Genomic DNA, 18005 nt, shown 5'->3' with positions numbered 1-18005 from the left:
TCTGCTAATTTCTAATTAAAGAGGAGCTGATTAAAAGTCATCTGCTGTTCTGATTCCATAACACATTTCTAATAATAATAATCATCATAATTTTAGACAATTTAAATATTTTCAGGTGTGAAATACTTAAAGACCCACTGTGAGGAAAATAGCGTTTTTAACATGTTCCTGTGACATTTTTCTGATGATTAAGGACATATATGAAGAAAATTAAGCTTTTTGAGCTTTTTTTTTATTCAATCCTTGTAGATCAGGAGCAGATGTTTGAAAAAGAGCTTCTTTGTGACGTAGAACATCACACGCTCTCTTCTCTGCTCCATTCCGATGCATCAACTTGTTGATGACTGGATTTTATGTACTTCTCTTTTTTCCTTATCTGAGCTGGTATCTGGCTCAAAACTGTACGCCTGGATTGCTCTGATATTGCTCGTTATTTTTGTTGCATTGATAACGTTAAAAGTAGAAGAGTGTGTAAACAGAGAGGGGGTCCGGTTGCTCCACGTCAGCGGTCCCACCCACAACTCTGAGTGAACTCCTGCCAATCTGCAGAAACTATTTTCCAGAAAACAACACAGATGCTTTTGTCTTGGCTAAAAATAACATAATTATAATTAAAAGATCACTGGGAACACTTTGACAATACATCAAAAGATGATCGAAGTGGGACTTTAAGATCCCTGCTGGAGCCATGCTTGTATTCAAAATAACTATTAAATTAAAATCACAAGGTTGATTCTTTTAATTTGCTGATGAGCAAAAGGATGAAAGTTTAGGCACTGAGACCAAACCAATGGGAAAACACTAACTAAGGCAAAGCATCACCACTGATGCACAGATTGTTCGCCCTGTGATCTCCATTAGTCAGTTTTTTGCTTGATCATCTTGGCAGATCACGTTCTAAGAAATCCGACTTCTGAGCCGCTGATCCGAATCAAGTCGAGGCGTTGTGCCCACAGTGGCTCCACCACACAGACTGGCAGTGACATATCATGTCTTTGGCATGAGAGTTTCCACTCAGCTTGAGAAATCAAAAGCTACGAGTTTGTGCTATCAGCAATATCACATTCAAAGTGTGGGTTGCTCAACGGTGTAGTGGTTAGCACTCTTGTCTCCCAGAAAGAAGGTTCAAAACCCAGCTGAGTTCTTTCTGTGAGGAGTTTGCATGTTCTCCTTGTGCATGCAGGGGCGTCCTCTGAGCACTCCGGGCACTCTCCCTCAGTCTAAAAGAATGCTTTATAGGTTAATTGGTGTCTCTACATAGCCCCTAGGTGTGCATGTGAGTGTGTGGCCCTGCAACAGTATCTGTGTTGGGTCCAGCAGCCCTGTGACCCCTAAACGAGTTCAGAGACATTATAACTGCAACTAAAGAAGCTACAAAAGCAAAATGCCCTAGGATCTAACCATCTGACTAACTTTGGGTTGCACGGTGGCGCAGTGGTTAGCGCTCCTGCATCACAGCAAGAAGGCCCCAATTCAAGTCCCGGCTGGGGGACCTGAAACAGAATCACCAACGGTTTTCTCAGGGGACGCCAACTTCCGTCTACCGTCCAAAAATGTATTGGTTACTCTTTAAATGTGATGTGTCCCTGTGTCAGACTGCGACCTGTCCAGGGTGTACCCTGCCTTCACCAAAAAGCGGCAGGGATAGGCTCCAGCAGCCCTGTGACCCCAAAAGGGACAAAAACGGGTTTAGAAAATGAATGAATGAAATAACTTTGCTATCTTTAGATTATTCACTTGGGAGCCAAAAATAGCAGTTGGATAGCTCAGTTGGTTAAGTGCAGGATGGGGATATCAGGGTTTGATTCCCAGGGGCGCAAAACAAAAACACCTGTGCGAATCAGTCTCCCTGATGTTCCCTACATGAACAAAAGTGCTGTAAAATGATTATAAATTCCCTTTCTCTTTCCGCTTCAAACAAGCCAGTCCTTTAAATTTATTTTAATCTTAAGTAAATATAACTAAAACTAATGTCCACTTTTTTAATGTAATTATTTTAAGATCAGCATGTTTAAAATAACACCAAAGTTACATAAATACTTAAAGAAATGTTTAAGGCTTTCTGCACTTCATTGAAGTCCCACTCAGATCATCTTTTGATCTATTGTGAAAGCTTTCCCAGTGGTATTTTATATGTGATTTTGCCATTTTTTTAGACAAATAAAAAAAAATTGTGTTGTTTTCTAAGACATAGTTTCTGTAGAGCAGCAGTAGTTCATAAAAAATTTGCCTCTGACTATTAGCGCAGAGTAACCCGCCCCAATCTCATCATCCATCTGTTTATGTGTTCTCCTGCTAGCTGACAGCCATGCACAACTTCAGGCTAACATTAGTAGTGTAACAGAAATGGTTAGCAATATTGGAGCTATCCAGCCGGACAGTTTTGAAGCAGACACGGGCTCGGACAAGAAAAACAGAGACGTGCACGGATCTGTTTGTCGATGGATGCAGTGGATGCATCGGAATGGAGCGGCTGTAGCTTGCAATAAGTAACTTGGACATCACACTTACAATCTTTTCCTGACCCTATTTTTTGTCTGCTTCTGACTCACAATAATTTGAATAAAGAAATACTCTGAAATGCAATTCTGAGATTCATTTTCTTCAAATATATCGTTAGAAAAATGCCACAAGAACATGTTAAAAACACTAAAAACGCAAATTTTAAGTATTTCATGCTTAGATCCCAAAAGGTAGGAACATGAGTTTAGATTTTTTTTTATTTTATTTGCGTGTTTAAAACCAAAAGCTAAATCTTTGAGCCAAAACATGTCACCATATCATAAAAGGGTGCAGAAATACAATTTAAAAATGACTATTAATATTTTTCCTCCATTTGAAACGAGGGGAATCTTTGAAAGCTGTTCACCCTAAGACCTCAACATTAATATTTATAAATAAAACTTACATTTGAATAACTTAACTGGTCCTGAAAAAGAACAAAAAACTTTGGAGATCTTAAGTTCACATGAAGTGAAGTTCAGACGACAGCCAGCAGGAAACTGGCAGGTTGGGTTGTTGGGTCAACAAAAGGCAGACAAAGATAAGTTGTGGGTCATTGTAAGATCCAAAAATCTCACCCACCCTCTGTCCATCATGAGAGGACTGGAGAAGAGGTCCCGGGGACTAAAACAGTAAACACCATCATAAATGAAGCTCTTGGAGAGTGACAATTAAATAGGAAAACAGCTGGGACACGAGCCAGCATGCTAGGGGTTATTTTTACTCTTGGCAATATATTTATAGCACTTGCACATCCTTGCACACTGACTCCTGCATCCCTTCCCCCAGCAACCAGCGTCAGGCTGTAGAGACCAGAAGCTGGCACATGCCCCAAGAGTGTCTGACAGCATCGTTACTTATGTCCACTTAAGTCATAGCGTTAGCTTAGTTTAGAACAGATTGTGACAAACGACATCTTAAATTCCAGGAATATTTCGTCTGAGTCTTTGTCCCAAAAAAAATCTGAGTAAATAAAGGAACTGGTCATAGGTAATGCGGGCTGTGACTCATTACACAAGTCACAGAGTGTAATGCCGCGCTGAAGGTCAGTGTACCCCTCCGGCTCTGTACGGGAGGCATGTGACTTATCCCAGGAATAGCTAATTCAATTGAAATTCGGCACAAAATACACAGAAGGAGAACAACATCTAATATTTCATGTCTTTTCTTCCAATGACACTCTGATTGTTCTGCTTCACTAGCTTCAGAGATGTTTCCTCGCTCCCAGTTGGTCGATGCATTCTCGTGAATAACCACGCAGAGGTTAATGTCTCGTGTCCTCCCTGTTCTCTGCAGGCTGCTCCATCAGGATGAGAGGAAAGAAGATCCTAAACTATTTAGGTAACTTGCTAATCTTGTTGTCATATCTCTTTGTCTTAGGCGAGGGAGATGGGATATTTTCCTTGAGCTACCGTTAAGGACTTCGTCTTGAGACCACTGTGGGTGAGCTGTTGGGAGGGGAAATTCTTCCACAGATTGTTTTTCTTTTTCGAGAGCACCCCTTATGCCCTGAGGGGTCTTTAGTGAACTTGCCATCACCCACACATACTGACAAGCAAAGAGCACGCACTTCCACCGCCCTGCACACGTCACTGAGGCAATAAACAGCCACAGGCCTCGGCACGGAGATAAGGCTTCCAAGCAGTCGATCAAACAAACACAGCCAGATGACGAATCCGGAAAGATGTGAAGAAATGATGCCGTACTGCCCGCATATCTTTTCTTCCTGCAGCTTTTTTAACCTAACTACATAAACACACTCGTGCTGTACAGTATATACACTTGTACACCCACTTCAGCCTGTCTGGAAAAACCATTAGAGCACCCGCTTCACACATATAAATACACACACACATTGCATGCAGATGGAGAAAACTGGAGCTCAGAGCCAGGAGGCCTGAGGGGCTTTTCATGACAATAACCTTCTGTAGAACTGCTAGGATCCATCCACCTAGACTGTGGGGAGGTGCTGAGGGATGGGTGGAAAAATAAGCAGCACAGCCATAAAAAATATTAGACAAGGAAAGGTTCATACAAAGTAGAGACGAGGAAGAAATCCATGTCATTTTGCTCTCATGGCCTGGAGAGATGCAAGGCTAAATGCTTTTTTAAAAACAGCTTGAGCACTGAAATGATGATGACTCTTTTTGCCACAGTAAAGCACATTAATACGTCGCTGAATGCCATTCCCTCTTTTGCTAAATGGCTCACCTATTGAGTATTCAATTAAAATGACTGCCTCTCGTTTGGAAGACGGGGCTGGGACCCATATAAATACCCACCCTCTGAGTGTGAAGCTGCAGAATGCTTTGGACAGCAATGGAAGGCATGTGGAGCTCCTGGTATGGGGATGACGTTCGGCGTTAATGGAGGAGGAATGAGGAAATTGTTGGCTAATGGCTCGGAGGCAAAAGTTGCTCCTGAGCACCACTTTTTCAAACCATTAGCACATTTTATGCTTTAAAGGATTAAAATAAGTGTCACGGAAAAGAAAAAAACCCTAACGAAACCTTCAAATTGAAACGTCAAATGATTTGTCTCAAATTTTAGACGTAGATCTATCAACAATTATACAGTTATTCTCCTGCCTCCGTTTAATGGTTTATTTCAAACGTTTAAACAGCAAATTTGTGGCTAATTTCATGTAAGGATCCACCGGCGTGTGGTTTTTCCGGCAGTAATGATTCCCTCATCCGGCCTTAATTAACTGCGGCCTTTAAACTGAGGGAAATGTAATGCCCTGGGTTCCATGTCAGGTAGTCAGAGGAGGACGGCACAGGAGGACTCAATTAGGCCACTGCTGTTCCCAGGTTATCACACGACATGTTTGCCAATTAAGCAAAATGATGTCTCTGATGTCTGTATGCCTCTGTCGGCACAATCTCAGAGGCCCTTACGATGGAGAAACGGTTTCTCCACCTCCACCCCCCCAACAGGGAAGGAACAGACACCACACTATGCCCCAAAAAGGCAGTAATTACAGGACGGATGAGAGACTGTTATATAAGCAAAAAGGCTGCTGATAGGCCAGGCAGACCAAGCCCTATGCCAGGTTTTAAACAAGTGCCAGCAGGATGGAGTTATAGTAGAATTTACCAGGGTACACTCAGTGAGAAACACAGACACATTTCCACTTCAGAAGCGGTAAAGGCTATTGACATTTTTCCAAGTCTGCAGTCTGTGGTGCTGCATGACTCTTGGAGTTTGAAAGGATCAAAAGCAGAAAAGAAAAAAGGATAACCTGGAATGAAACCCACTTCTTGACAAATGATGCAGCACTCGTCTTAACAAACTCTTTTGTTCAAATGAAACAGTCGCTCTGAAAAGCTGCAGCTCTATCATTGCCTTACCCCCCCCCCCCCCCCCCCCCCAGCGAGGGTAGCTCTGTGTCGTGACTCACAGAATGTGGGAGAAGAAGGCAGAGACAGACAGACACATTAGCCTTCCCTTATGGCACATTCTGCAAGGCAAGAGGAGTCAGACTGCATGATGCTGACTGTCACCCACTTGTTATGAAAGCATTACGGGGCTGTGGCTTATCCACCGCATTGGGGGGTGGAAGTTAGGGTTAAGGGAAGGCCTGGCAGGCTGCAGGGGGGTGCGGGTAGGCGAGGCAGCCCTCTTGCCTGTCACTCATCATGCACCACTGCATGACCAGCAACCCTGTCTGGCTTCAGCACAATGGGAGGTCTGGGTTTAACTATATGAGCAGTCATTCTCCTACTCCCTACTCCCAGCAGCCCATGTGGGGGTGGGGGGAGAAGGAGTGTGAGGGGCCAAAAGGAGTCAAAACACACCGGACAAGCATTAGTCTTACACTGAGACTTGCAGAGCTCACTGCTTGAGGCAGCCTGGCTTTGAATATCAACTCTGTTCCTGCTGAAACTCCGGATTTTAGCATTCTTACCTCAAAGCAAGCCCTGGCAGAACCTCCAGAAGATAATCTCCTTTAGCAAACATACATTACAATTATCCAGAATCATTAAATGGTAATGACTGGAGGTGTGAGCAAACTTTTTAAGCAGTTACAGTACCACCCACGAGAAAATGCATAATGTTTACAAAATGCACGGCATGGTTTAGGAAACAGAACGGTTCCTCGTTGCAATTAGAGTAAAGGAAGAGACGGATGTGCATAAGAGCGGCTGGGGGGAAAAAAAAGCAGAAAAAGAGTGAAAAAAAAGCTGAAGTCAGCAGCAGCAATAAATCCTGAAAAGCTGAGCAGTTTCTTCCAGCTCTGTCCTGGTCCAAGACTCCGTCTGTAACCTAAAAACGGAGCTCTGATTAGTAGCTTTAGCAGACCAGTGAGCACCCACTCCCTTTCCCTCGCCCCCCCCAAAGGTGCAGTTTGCACAGGTGGTGCTTCAGTCAAGTTCATCCGGCTCATTGGAGAGCACTTCCCAGCAGCGCCACAGTCGGTGACCACTGCCCGACCTCGGAGCCAGCTCGCTTCCATAAAAGCAGAGAAAAATCAATAGATCAACCTGCATGAAACGGCGGCGAGATTGAGATGAATGATGGCTGAGCTAATTCTATTAATCTCTTTATGAGGTGGTAATAAACGCGCAACGTAATGAAGGCTGAGCGGAACAATTAGTGGAATCAAACAGTGGGTAGAGAACTTTGATTTAGCTTTAAATGATAGGAGCGGACATAGTGTTAACTGAATGTGTAAAGCATTGAGAGAACCTTCTGAAAAACTCTTCAGAACTCATGCTCGGTGCAGCGAACTTGAAAAAGCTTCAATCAAAGAGACTCTCGTGGCTTTATTAGCATGCTGTGCAGAGGCTGTACAAAGCCTTTAAGTCACTTTCTGCATACACTGCTTCATGGTGGACCAGTCACCTCAGTTTTCTTTTCTAGTTCTGCACATATGGAAGATCTTGCAGGCAAAGTGAAAGTAAATATCTTCAAAAATTTGATCTGTTTTGTTCTTTTAGTCCATCAGCTAAAGACGATTTCTGCAGATGACATATTTTAAGCAATTTCTAAAATAAAACATAGATCTAGGAAAATAGGAAAATGCTTGCAGCATTATCACCTGCTCAGACACCAACTCTTTTATCCAAACTAAATGTGATAGGTCATTAATAGTTGATGAGGTCGCGCAGGCTTCCACCTGTGTTTTTTTTTCTTAAGCTTTTCATAATTGCATGAATCTCTCCCAATCTCTCCAGAAGTTTCATAATGTTATATGTGTGGAAACCTGCTCTTAAAAGCTCAATGGATGTGGGATAAAGTCAGGATGAAACTGAAATGTTCTCCCGACTCATTGTAATTTATATGAAAGATGTAGTAGAACTCTGTAGAACTCTTCAAAAGCCGCCCAAGGAATCAGAACCGCTGAGTCACTGTTCAGTAGTTCCACCTTCAAGTGAAACCTATTCACTTTGTCAACAGTGATTTGATTGGAAGTCAATCAAAATGCTTTTCTCTTTCCGATTCGTTCCAACAAACAGGTTATATTTGATTATTGATTGGATTTTTCCCATTCGGTATCACTCAAAGAATTCTTTAACTTAAGATCAATCGGACCCCTTTCCAGAAGACTTTAGCTGGGGCTTTGCGTAGCTTATTTTGGGAGGGGGTTATTACATATTTTCTTATTTATTTTTTGTATATATATATATATATATATATATATATATATATATATATATATATATATATATATATATATATATATATATATATATATATATATATATATATATATATATATATTTATATATTTATTATATTTTTGAACGCTTTTATTTAGACTCTCACAATAGAAACTCAACACCTGCCCAGGCCATAAATATAACCAAAACATCAAAATTTGAATTAACCATGCATCACTGATATTAAATCAAATTGTGAAAACATTATGGGAAACAGCATCACTTTTTACTGAATATTCTGATCAGGAACTGTTTTGGTGCCATGAATTGGAGAAACTGTGTTTATTTCCACGGAAATATTGCGCCGGATAATCTCAAAGGGTTCATAAGGTCAGCAGTAAACACCCCAAAACATCAGAGTAGAGAGGCGGAGCTGATGTGCTCGTCGCCGCGGCACTTGGCTGCACTTTCCATGCTGATCCTAAAGTAGTTTCATTACTGCTCGAGTAATATGTGCTGTCTTTTTTTTAGCCAAGTTCTAATGTCTATTTGTAGTAATTTTAGAGTACAACAAAACAGAGTGTGAAACTGTAACAATTCAGCAGCGCAGTGCCTTTCTTATGAAGCAGGCAAAGCCATGTCTTCTTGGAGGTTAAAATAACAGTGTCTCTCAATTTAAATGTGAAAAACAATATGGTAATCACACAGAGAGATACACAATCTGTCACCGAGCATTTGCTTTTAAGATACATTCTTCTATATCCACATGGCGTCAGTCTGCTTTTACCAACTCCCAGCATACAGGGATTTCTTTTTTAATTGAGTTTTTGGAAAGACGTGTTCAACAGGTTGAGCTGACAGATTTGATGAGTGTTTCTAGGATATGCTCTAGCAAGAGAAGTCTAATGATTCAAAGGATAGCATCACTAAATTAACGATTTATGGATTTTTACAGTGAGGGTTAGTCATGTGAACAGTAGCACTTAGTTGAGACCAAGTGCAGTGGTGTGAACAGCCAAATTGTGGTGCTTTTTCTGACAAATTATTGTTATTTTCATTGTGCAAAAGGTCATACTGACACAGAAAAATAAGAAAAGAGGGGGATTTCAATTTACAACTCGTTTATTTTAGGGTTTATTGGAAGTAAAAGCTAAATGTTGAAATAAGATATTATTAGAAAGCATCAGTCTTGAAAAGCTCATGTTTGGAGTCACTCACCGTCTCATTGCCAAACAGGATGTCAACATATGGCATAACTTTCATCAGGGGCTCTTTAAAGAACTGGCTGATGAAAGGTGCAGAGAGGTTCATGCAGAAGATCTTGTTGTTTTCTGAAGCGTGCTTCGCCACTTTAAGGATGGACTCTGGTGACACGGTCAGGAAAAAGCCCTGAAAATGAACAAAAGCCAACATTTTATGATGTTGTTTGCAGCTTTAGAATAGAATGCCTTTATTGTCGCTGTCCACTTGGACAATGAAATTGGAGTAGTCTCCATTTCAGTGCAAAAGGAACTCTAACAAAGTATAATATAAAACATGTCAATATGTACAAAGGAATTAGCAAATATAAAAAATGTCCGTAGTAATGTGCAGAGTGTGATGTAGTAATATGTGACACAAATTAAATCAGTACGTTAGCAAGAGGCAGACCATCCGTCTCTGTGTTTTTGAAAGGGAGAAACAGACGTGTGACTGATGAAGTGAAACCCCCTAAACTGATCATTTGTGGCTTTTTAAGTCTTATTTGGATGATATAATGTCATCTTTCTGACATAACACAGAAATGCAGTGTAGAAACACTTATCTGAAATGTGTTTTAGAACATGCACAAAGAAAGAAAAAAGAGCAGGAAAAAAATTTATCCTGGACAAAGCTCATGGCTGGACTCCAAGGTTTGTACTGGAGGAAGCAACATGCACGTATTCGATGATAGAGCGAACAAAAGTCTTGTCTGGACTCTCCTTACTTGGAAACAAGAGAGGCTGGCCCACTCATTGTGTGAATGAATACAAATCAGGTAAGAAAACACCTTTGTGTTTCAGGTGGAAACCTGAAGCGAGAGTCTCTTGCAAGCCGCACAAAAACACTCCTCCTTTGATACCGATCTTCTAAACTTTGTTTTTCAGCAACAAGCTGCACGGTAAAACCACCGTGTCACAATAAGGGCAAAGGGGAAGAGGAGAGGAAAGGAAAGTTTCAGGCTCGGTGATACATTTAATCCAGCTGATTGTGAAGGACATGGCAGCTCTCATGAAAACACTATGACCTTTGCAGCCACACAGGAGCAACCGGAGTGACGGATTGTTACAGCGAAGGAATACAGAGGGTAACTGTGCAGTCAATCAAAAGTAGGAGGCATTACAATACAGCCGTGAAAGCAGGCCAATGCTTTGTTGCACCTTTGACATCCTCCTTCCTCCCAAAACCTTGCATGTTTCCTCTTTGTCTTAAAGGCCCAGGTCAAGCCTGCGGTTGCTGTGTCATAGTACCATCTGTTGGGGGCTAAAACGGTGTTTTTAAAAGGTCTGGCAGCACAAAGGACCTCATTCTGGGCCAGTGGCCCATCTCTGATCATGACATTTTTCTTTTGCTGTGTGCCAATGTGTCGGAAGAAGGGGAAATTTAACAACACGTTTGCAGCACAGTTGGACAAAACTTTCAGTAAAATATTTTTAGAGTAAAAAAAATAATGTCTTTTATCTAACAAAATAAGAACTTTTGTTCTTTTTCTGTTTAGCATCAAATGCTTCTTTATTTGAAACTATGATGAAGCATTAAACTGCATAATGAGGTGTTCTTAGAAAACTTAATTAGTTTACTAAATTTTCCGACATGTTTGCAGGTAAATAGAAAAAAAGGAAAACAAACTCCAAACTCTTCTTTATAAAAAATAAAGCCCCTAAAAAAAAAAAAAAAAAATCAAAAATCCAAATAAGAAATCAAATCAAATCACATCCTATGTGAGCACTCTAGCTTAATTAGAAATAAGCTGATAAGTGGATGAACTTAAGCTGACAACAACATAAAATAAAATACATATTTTGGCACTGCAATGTGTATTTTTGTCAACATTTCCTGGTGTGAGAAATCTTTAAACTGATTAAAATCTTTGTAAAACCTTTTTTATGAATGATTTGTAGTAAAAATAGAAAGCCAAGCTGCAAGTGAAGTTAATCTTCCATTTTTATTGAGCAAATTATTTGTAATATCTTTAGTTACATACTGTAAATACCACTCTCTCATTGGCTCTTGTTTTCCTGTGTTTAAAGACAAAGCCACACTCAAAGAATCAAGCTCATAAACATATTTACATACTTTTTCCACTATAAACTGTGACTCAGTTGTGAGAAAATAAAATCCCCAGTCTGAACCACGTGAAATTCCATTAGCCACCCGTACTCTCTGCTGTCTACGAAACAAGAGAAGTTAAGTCTTTAGTGCTGCGGTGCGGATCGTGTAGCCAGCACACAAGATCCAGTTTCTCAGATGTCACACAGTCCTGTGAAGAGGAGCGACTATCACATTTCCAGGTCAAGATGATCAAAGTGCTGGGGATACTTTGTACTATTTCTTCCCAGCCAAAGCATTCAATAAAGTATTTAGAAAAAAAGGATTTTTCCAAGCAGTCATTGATGCAGAAGGATGTCTGGCCATGTCAAGTAGTAATTTGAGGGGAGACTTGGAAAGCAGAATAGCCATTTTCAATGTTTACTCTAAAAAGAGGTGGAAACTCCACTTCACTCAAACAAAGAGAATGTCTAAATGGTACTCTGAGATGAAATTAGAGGTAATCTAACCATGAATAACCTAACAGCTCAGCGACACCATGTTATCACACCTCCCTCTGGACTTTACCAGTATTCTGCCTGGAGCTGCACAGATCTGAAAAGCCGGGTGTGATGGATGACATGGTGTCACCAGGCCTAAAATAAAAGTGGACATCTGAAGGGTGAAAATGATCTATTTTGGGAAGGGCATTTTCATTTGCTGCTGCAGCAGCAGAGGTGGTCATGAAAAAGGAAAAGCTTAAATTTTTTTTTTTCTGGTTCATTGTAACCCAGGAGGGGATCAGAGGAAGTAGAATTTCGTGGAGGTGTGTATCACTCAAGAATGACAGAGAATTTAAACCAACATGTCCACTGAAACCCCTCCAAATGAAACAAAAACCTTCAAATTTGATATATTTGTGCAACTAAAATCAACAAATTTGAATGGTTTAACCTTGTTTCATGTCAACTATACTGATTGCTCCAAAATCTACAAAAATAAAATACAATTTCTAGTTTTTAGGGAAAGATGCAAGTTTTAAGAACCTTACATCTGTGACTTTGACCGCTTTTCATTTAACCTGATTAAGTTGATAAATTGTTGGAGTGAATGCACTCGGATGCAACAGGAACCAGCAAACAAGAAATAACATTTAAGCCCAGGCAAGTCCTGAGTCTTACTAAGCTACGTTTTTTTCAGGCTTTCATTCGTTTTTCCATGACGCAACACCATTAGACTAAAGCCTTCGTCACATGCACCCGTACAGGGGTTATCCAGGACTGATGCTGCGGGTAATTGCGTTGTACGGCCTGCGGAGGATTGTAGAGAAGCGGCTGCACCTTAAAAAGGAGCGCAGGTGTGTCTTGCAGTTTCCTTGAGGCACGTACAGCCACCCTAAGGGACGTCATGAAAATGGAACGTATTATTGTTGTGCGTGTGATCGTCTTATTTCCTCATTGTGCAGGTTTTGGGGGGTTGAAAAATGAAAAATCCATAAGACACATCTGCATCTTACCCAGTCACCCTTACCCTTGTGGATTGTGTAAGTGTGTGCGACAACCTGTCACCCACAGCATGCCCGTAGAAAAATAATGTGCACAAACATTTTCTCTCTACGGGCTCAGCGAGCGGTCAATGACATCACTATTTTGTGCTGCAGCCTGTGTACAGGTTTGCCCATTTTTCACCCGCAGACAGTCTGTATCCACACGTAAGGGCAGTTGTTGCTTGAGGCGGCAGGCCCTTTTATCTCTGCATTGGGCCTGTTTGGCTTTGAAGAGCAACGCAAAAGATTTAAATAAATAATAGTGTTTGTCGGCTAAAAATTTTTATCATATGACATGACACCAAATAAAGGGGCATTTAGAGCTTTACCTTTCCTTCAAAATGTACACATGCCAAATAGTTCACAAAAATGTAGGTAAAAGGTTTGATCTATTGTTAGAGTGGCATATTATAAGTTTAAACTCATATTCTTATCTTATGTCTAGTTGCCAAAGTTCTTAACCTATGATTTAAAGTAAATCTGCGGCAGCAGGATCTTATTTGACACGAGATTATTTTATTTTGAAAGGAACTTTTATGTGCTGCAATCAAAAGTTTAAAAAAAAAAGAAATATAACACTGTTGTAATTCAATTATTGTGAATATTCAAATGCTACATTTTATTAATTAATTGGTTAATGGCCACAAAAACATAAATATTGTTTTTTTCTAAACAGTGACTTTGCTGCTCTTGCTAGGTTTTGGTCTGTAAGAAACTGGTCCAAATCCCTTTTTTCACCATTAAAAGATGCAGACCCCTGAAATGAGGCATAAAACCTGTCTTTTTTAGCTTTGAGTGCTAACAGTAAAAACTTGCAGCTGACAATTTATCATCAAAAAAACGGTGTCAATGATTAACACAAGAGAAATCCCTTAAAATAATACCCCTAAAAAAGATAGTTTGTGGTTTGGAACACAATTGGAGGTTAACTAGCAACATTTTAAAGCTTTGTCATTACTATATACGCCCCCCATCATGTTGTGTGGTGCAGCAGGTTCATTACACAGAATTAGATGTCACACAGATCAGAGCGAGCGTGATGCCACACACTGCTCCCCTCCTCAGTTATCTCTGTGAAGCACTGTTGTGAGCTGGATCGATAGCTGAGGTTTGGAGCTTCATTAGCTCAGTATGACTCCATCTCCATCAAGACACCTCTGGCATGCTACACCGGTGTTGCGAGAGATATTTTACTCCCCGATCCTGAAGGTCCCGCTGTTTCACACACAAACAGGCGGCCATTCGCACATGTCGGGTGGGCGGTGGGGTTCTGTGTTAGTTTGTGGTTCGATAAACAGGAAAGAGAAAGAGGACAAACAGAAAGATGTAAGTGATTAATGGTGTCACAAAGCGCTTTGAGTGGAGGAAAAATTACGAGGATGAAAAGAGCTCATTTAAGGCTTTTCATTTCAGAGGAAAATGAGTTGCGGGACAGAAAAAGAAAGCTATAGAGCAAGTGGGATTTTTCACAAAACTAATGATGTTTTGTTTGCATTGAAATAGGCAGTTGGTTTCATTTGGGAACAAGTTCAGTTAGACCCACAAAGAAGATAAATGTGCAACAACCTAGCAACATGATTCAGCATTCGCTGCTCTTTCACTGTGTTTGATCTGGCTCTGAGGCAATTCCAGCAAGCCGATAGCATCTGCTGCTTCTTCTTCTTCTCTCTTCCATTAGGAATCATGTTCTGGTGAAGCTTATCAGACATCTAGGAATTCATCCTCTTCTTCTGAGGGGGCTGGAAACCAGCCAGATGTACTGGAGGGATTTTAGAAAAAGCTGAAGAAAAAGAGCTGTTACGTCGGGGAGGATTTTAACAACCGTGCTGTTTTGTGTGTCTGTGTGTGTGTGTGTTTTCTTAAGACATTATTTTCAAAGCGGTTCAACATAACCTGGTTCCAAGTTGAGGCAACAATAGTCTCTTGTGCAGCACGTGAGAAACTCAGTTGCAACTTGAAGGTCATGTTCAAAAGCAAACACACCTGGAGAAAGTCATCCCACCCAGCAGACATAAAACAAGACCCGAGAGCCAAGCACAGCAGCACAGGAGGGGAAGGTGTGTCACATTACCAGTCCACAATGTGCACAGCCATCAAGGATCGTAATTACATTAACCTCTGAAGCCTCCCCTCTGAAAAAGCAATGAAGGTAACTACTTGATGTGGGGGGAAACGAGGTTTCAACCCCAACGTGAGGTTAAGGTATCACTGGCACCACAACATCGGGAGAAGCCGCCTTTCATTTAAGTGCTATCTCATTAAAAGTTACTCAAAAACAGAGTCTCTTCAAATGGCTGCCTTTCGCGCTCCTGTTAAGCTGAAACAAAAATGTGTTGGCCGGGGGAAGAGGCCGGCCTGAGCAGGGGAGCGGGATGCCAAGGAATGTACTTAAGATCTAAAACAGACAAGATTTAAAGCCAAGAGCATTTAAATGCCAATACTAATCCACAAAATAATTCACTGCTCTGAACAAACTGTTTCTCCCTTACAGATACCATATGTTACCTCTGCGAAGAGATGAAATGAATTAAAGCAAACCAGAGGAGGTGCTTTGTTCTCTTCGAAAATATCAAATCTAAGTCCAGAAAAACAAAAGCTCCCCTTAAACTCTGCAGAAAGTACATTTGTAGCCTGTTTATTTTCCAAAGATCCTGCTTCCATCATTTGGAGATTAGCCCAGAACTATTTGGTTTTATGTGGAGTTAAAAACTTGCACACACTCTTGAGTGTCCTTGTCTGCCACACAGCGTTTCATTTGCATTTTAGTGCGAGCAGTTCTCTACTTCTGAGGAGGAAACATCCCTCTGGCTTACCAAAACACCAGTACTTTCAGCTGATATCCTGCAGTTTTGTACACAATCTCAGGGCAGGATAGAGAAAGAAAAAAGGGAGAGCGGTGGGTGGAAAAAGGAAAAAAAAGGATTGAAGCCCAGCATGTGAAAACAGATGTCAAGGCTTCAGATTAGTCTTTTCTGCACTGGCTTGAAAGGACAAATTAATTTATGGGTCAGATGTAGAAAGCAGAGGTCCAGCGTCGGGGTGTACAGACCGCAGAGCCGTGTCGAGTTTCAGCAGCTTGGAGGTTGTGCGCAGAGCAAACTAAATCTCCACAGACATTCCTGCTGCTGGGAAGAGAACATTTCCAAATGTGCCGATCTGTAAATGTAAATGAATTAGCGCACTTAGCTCGAAAACTGAAATGAGGAACTGCGGAGACAATCTCGCACTGTTCCAGAGTTGCTCCAGTGAAAGTCTGTGCACCAGGTTGGAAAATTACAGGTAATTGCTGAGGCCGTTGAATCCAGTTTGGTTTTGGTTGGAAGACTAAAATAACAAAGCTCTGATTGCTGCAAAGACAAGGCCAGTGAGCTCGGAGGCCCTGTTGCAAAGAGTTAATTTGATACATATTTCTTCCCCTTGAAATGTCTGAGGTACTGGCAAGAGACGATTAAGAAAATAAAGGAGAAAAAAAATAGGAGGGAGGGTGAGACCCCTGCTCCCCTTGCAAATACTATCCATCTGCCGCATTAAATTTAAGCAGCATGAGAAGCTAAAGGAGTACCCTTGCACAATATTGTGTGAAGGCTGTCAAACTCAATGCAGCACCCACTGCTTGGAGACGCCGGCTCCTAGCCACTAAAACTCTCTGTAATACCTTCTGACTGTGGAATTTACATCAGCCAAACACAAGAACACGCAACAAGAAAAGAAAACATTCAAATATTTATACTCAAAAAAGGCATAAATGAACCCCAGTCTAGGATGATAAAAAACATTTGTACTTAAAATGTTCAATACTTGAATATTAGATCTAGTTATGTTGGAACTTCATGCACAGGGTTTGTTTTGAATTTGATAAAAGTGATTAAAATAAAAGTGAATATTACATTTGGAATAAAGTAGTTCCTTTCAGGTTTCTGCTGCCTCTTTTTTTCAAGTCAATTATGCCATAACAAGTGGAGACTTTTAAATAAAATTCATCAGTGCACCAATTTTCTACAGAACTGCTTTGAATCTGTCAACAAACTACTTAGTTAATTCTCACATTCTCTTGCAACCACTGACTGTAGATGAGAACTGAAGTGACCCCTCCCACCTGACGTTCTAACAGGAAGTACCTGCTGGCTCCAAGAAGCCAAAATCCTCTAGACTTCTATAGAGAAACAAGGAGCTATTTCTCAATCATTCTATTTGCCAGAAAAGCCTTCTTCCTCTGTTAGCTTTTTAACATATTCCTACTCATCCAAGTTTTTTTCATGATATTTTTTTTTGCAAGAAATTCAAGTTATAAACTGACCAATCAGAAGCCTCAATAAAAGTGGTCTCACATCAAATGAAGAAAACGTCTGACATATTCTTTGCGCTTCCAAGTGGTGGGAGTGTGGACTTCCAACAAGTTCACACCTGATTGACAAGAGTGGTTGCCATAGAAACGATGACACAAACCAATCACTGCTTACTGACGCTTTGTGGTTCTAACACGGGATTCTAACACGGAAACACGGGAAAAACTGGCAACAGAATTGACTTAATTTGGTTTGAACCAGAAGTAAGTCCTTTTTTTGGGGAGACGTCACACTGAGAGTTTTAATCTTCAGAAAATCCTGATTCACACGTGGAGGTTTTCATTCGATTTATCTTAGACAACAAATGTAGGTTTCAAACTTCCTGTAACTTGCAGAGCGAATTCTTGGGTTACACGTGCTGATTGTGTGACTTTTATGTGTTGCATTTAGTTTTACGCACCAAAAAACCAAAATCGTTTCAATATTGTGAATGCTGGGATAGATCAGCTTTTAAGGGAGAAATCAACACGTGGTAATTCGGATAACTGCTGTATGGGATCAAGCACGCTGGAAACTCTTGTTTAAATGGTCACTTGAAAAATCGAATAAGTAAAACAAGATATAATCAGATATTCAGTGAGCTTGTAAACAGGGTCATTGTCTGTGACCTCCTGAGACGATGCTACAAGAAAGTGACAGAGTCAAACAATCCTTCAAACAAAACTCTCGATCCTGGATGGACCAACATTTCTGAATCAGTGCTCGTCTTTGATTCAGTATCACAACTTTGGACTGAATATA

At 40.8% G+C, this 18005-nt stretch overlaps 1 protein-coding gene across 4 annotated transcripts in view; it reads right to left on the bottom strand.

The window, feature by feature from the left end:
- adk (adenosine kinase) overlaps positions 1-18005 on the bottom strand; it is a 135924-nt gene that overhangs the window by 33984 nt on the left and 83935 nt on the right. For 2 of the 4 annotated variants that reach the window (XM_011488215.3, XM_004080394.4), the window contains exon 7: positions 9324-9494. The exons of the other annotated variants lie outside the window; for them this stretch is intronic. In XM_011488215.3, the coding sequence (XP_011486517.1) occupies positions 9324-9494 (171 nt within the window). The remainder of the gene's footprint in view (positions 1-9323; positions 9495-18005) is intronic. 4 annotated transcript variants of the gene reach the window in all.

Source organism: Oryzias latipes, chromosome 19 (assembly GCF_002234675.1).
Source record: "Oryzias latipes chromosome 19, ASM223467v1".
Taxonomy (NCBI): Eukaryota; Metazoa; Chordata; class Actinopteri; order Beloniformes; family Adrianichthyidae; genus Oryzias; species Oryzias latipes.
Note: the sequence above shows the minus strand (reverse complement) of the source record. Positions and strands in the feature narration are given on the sequence as shown.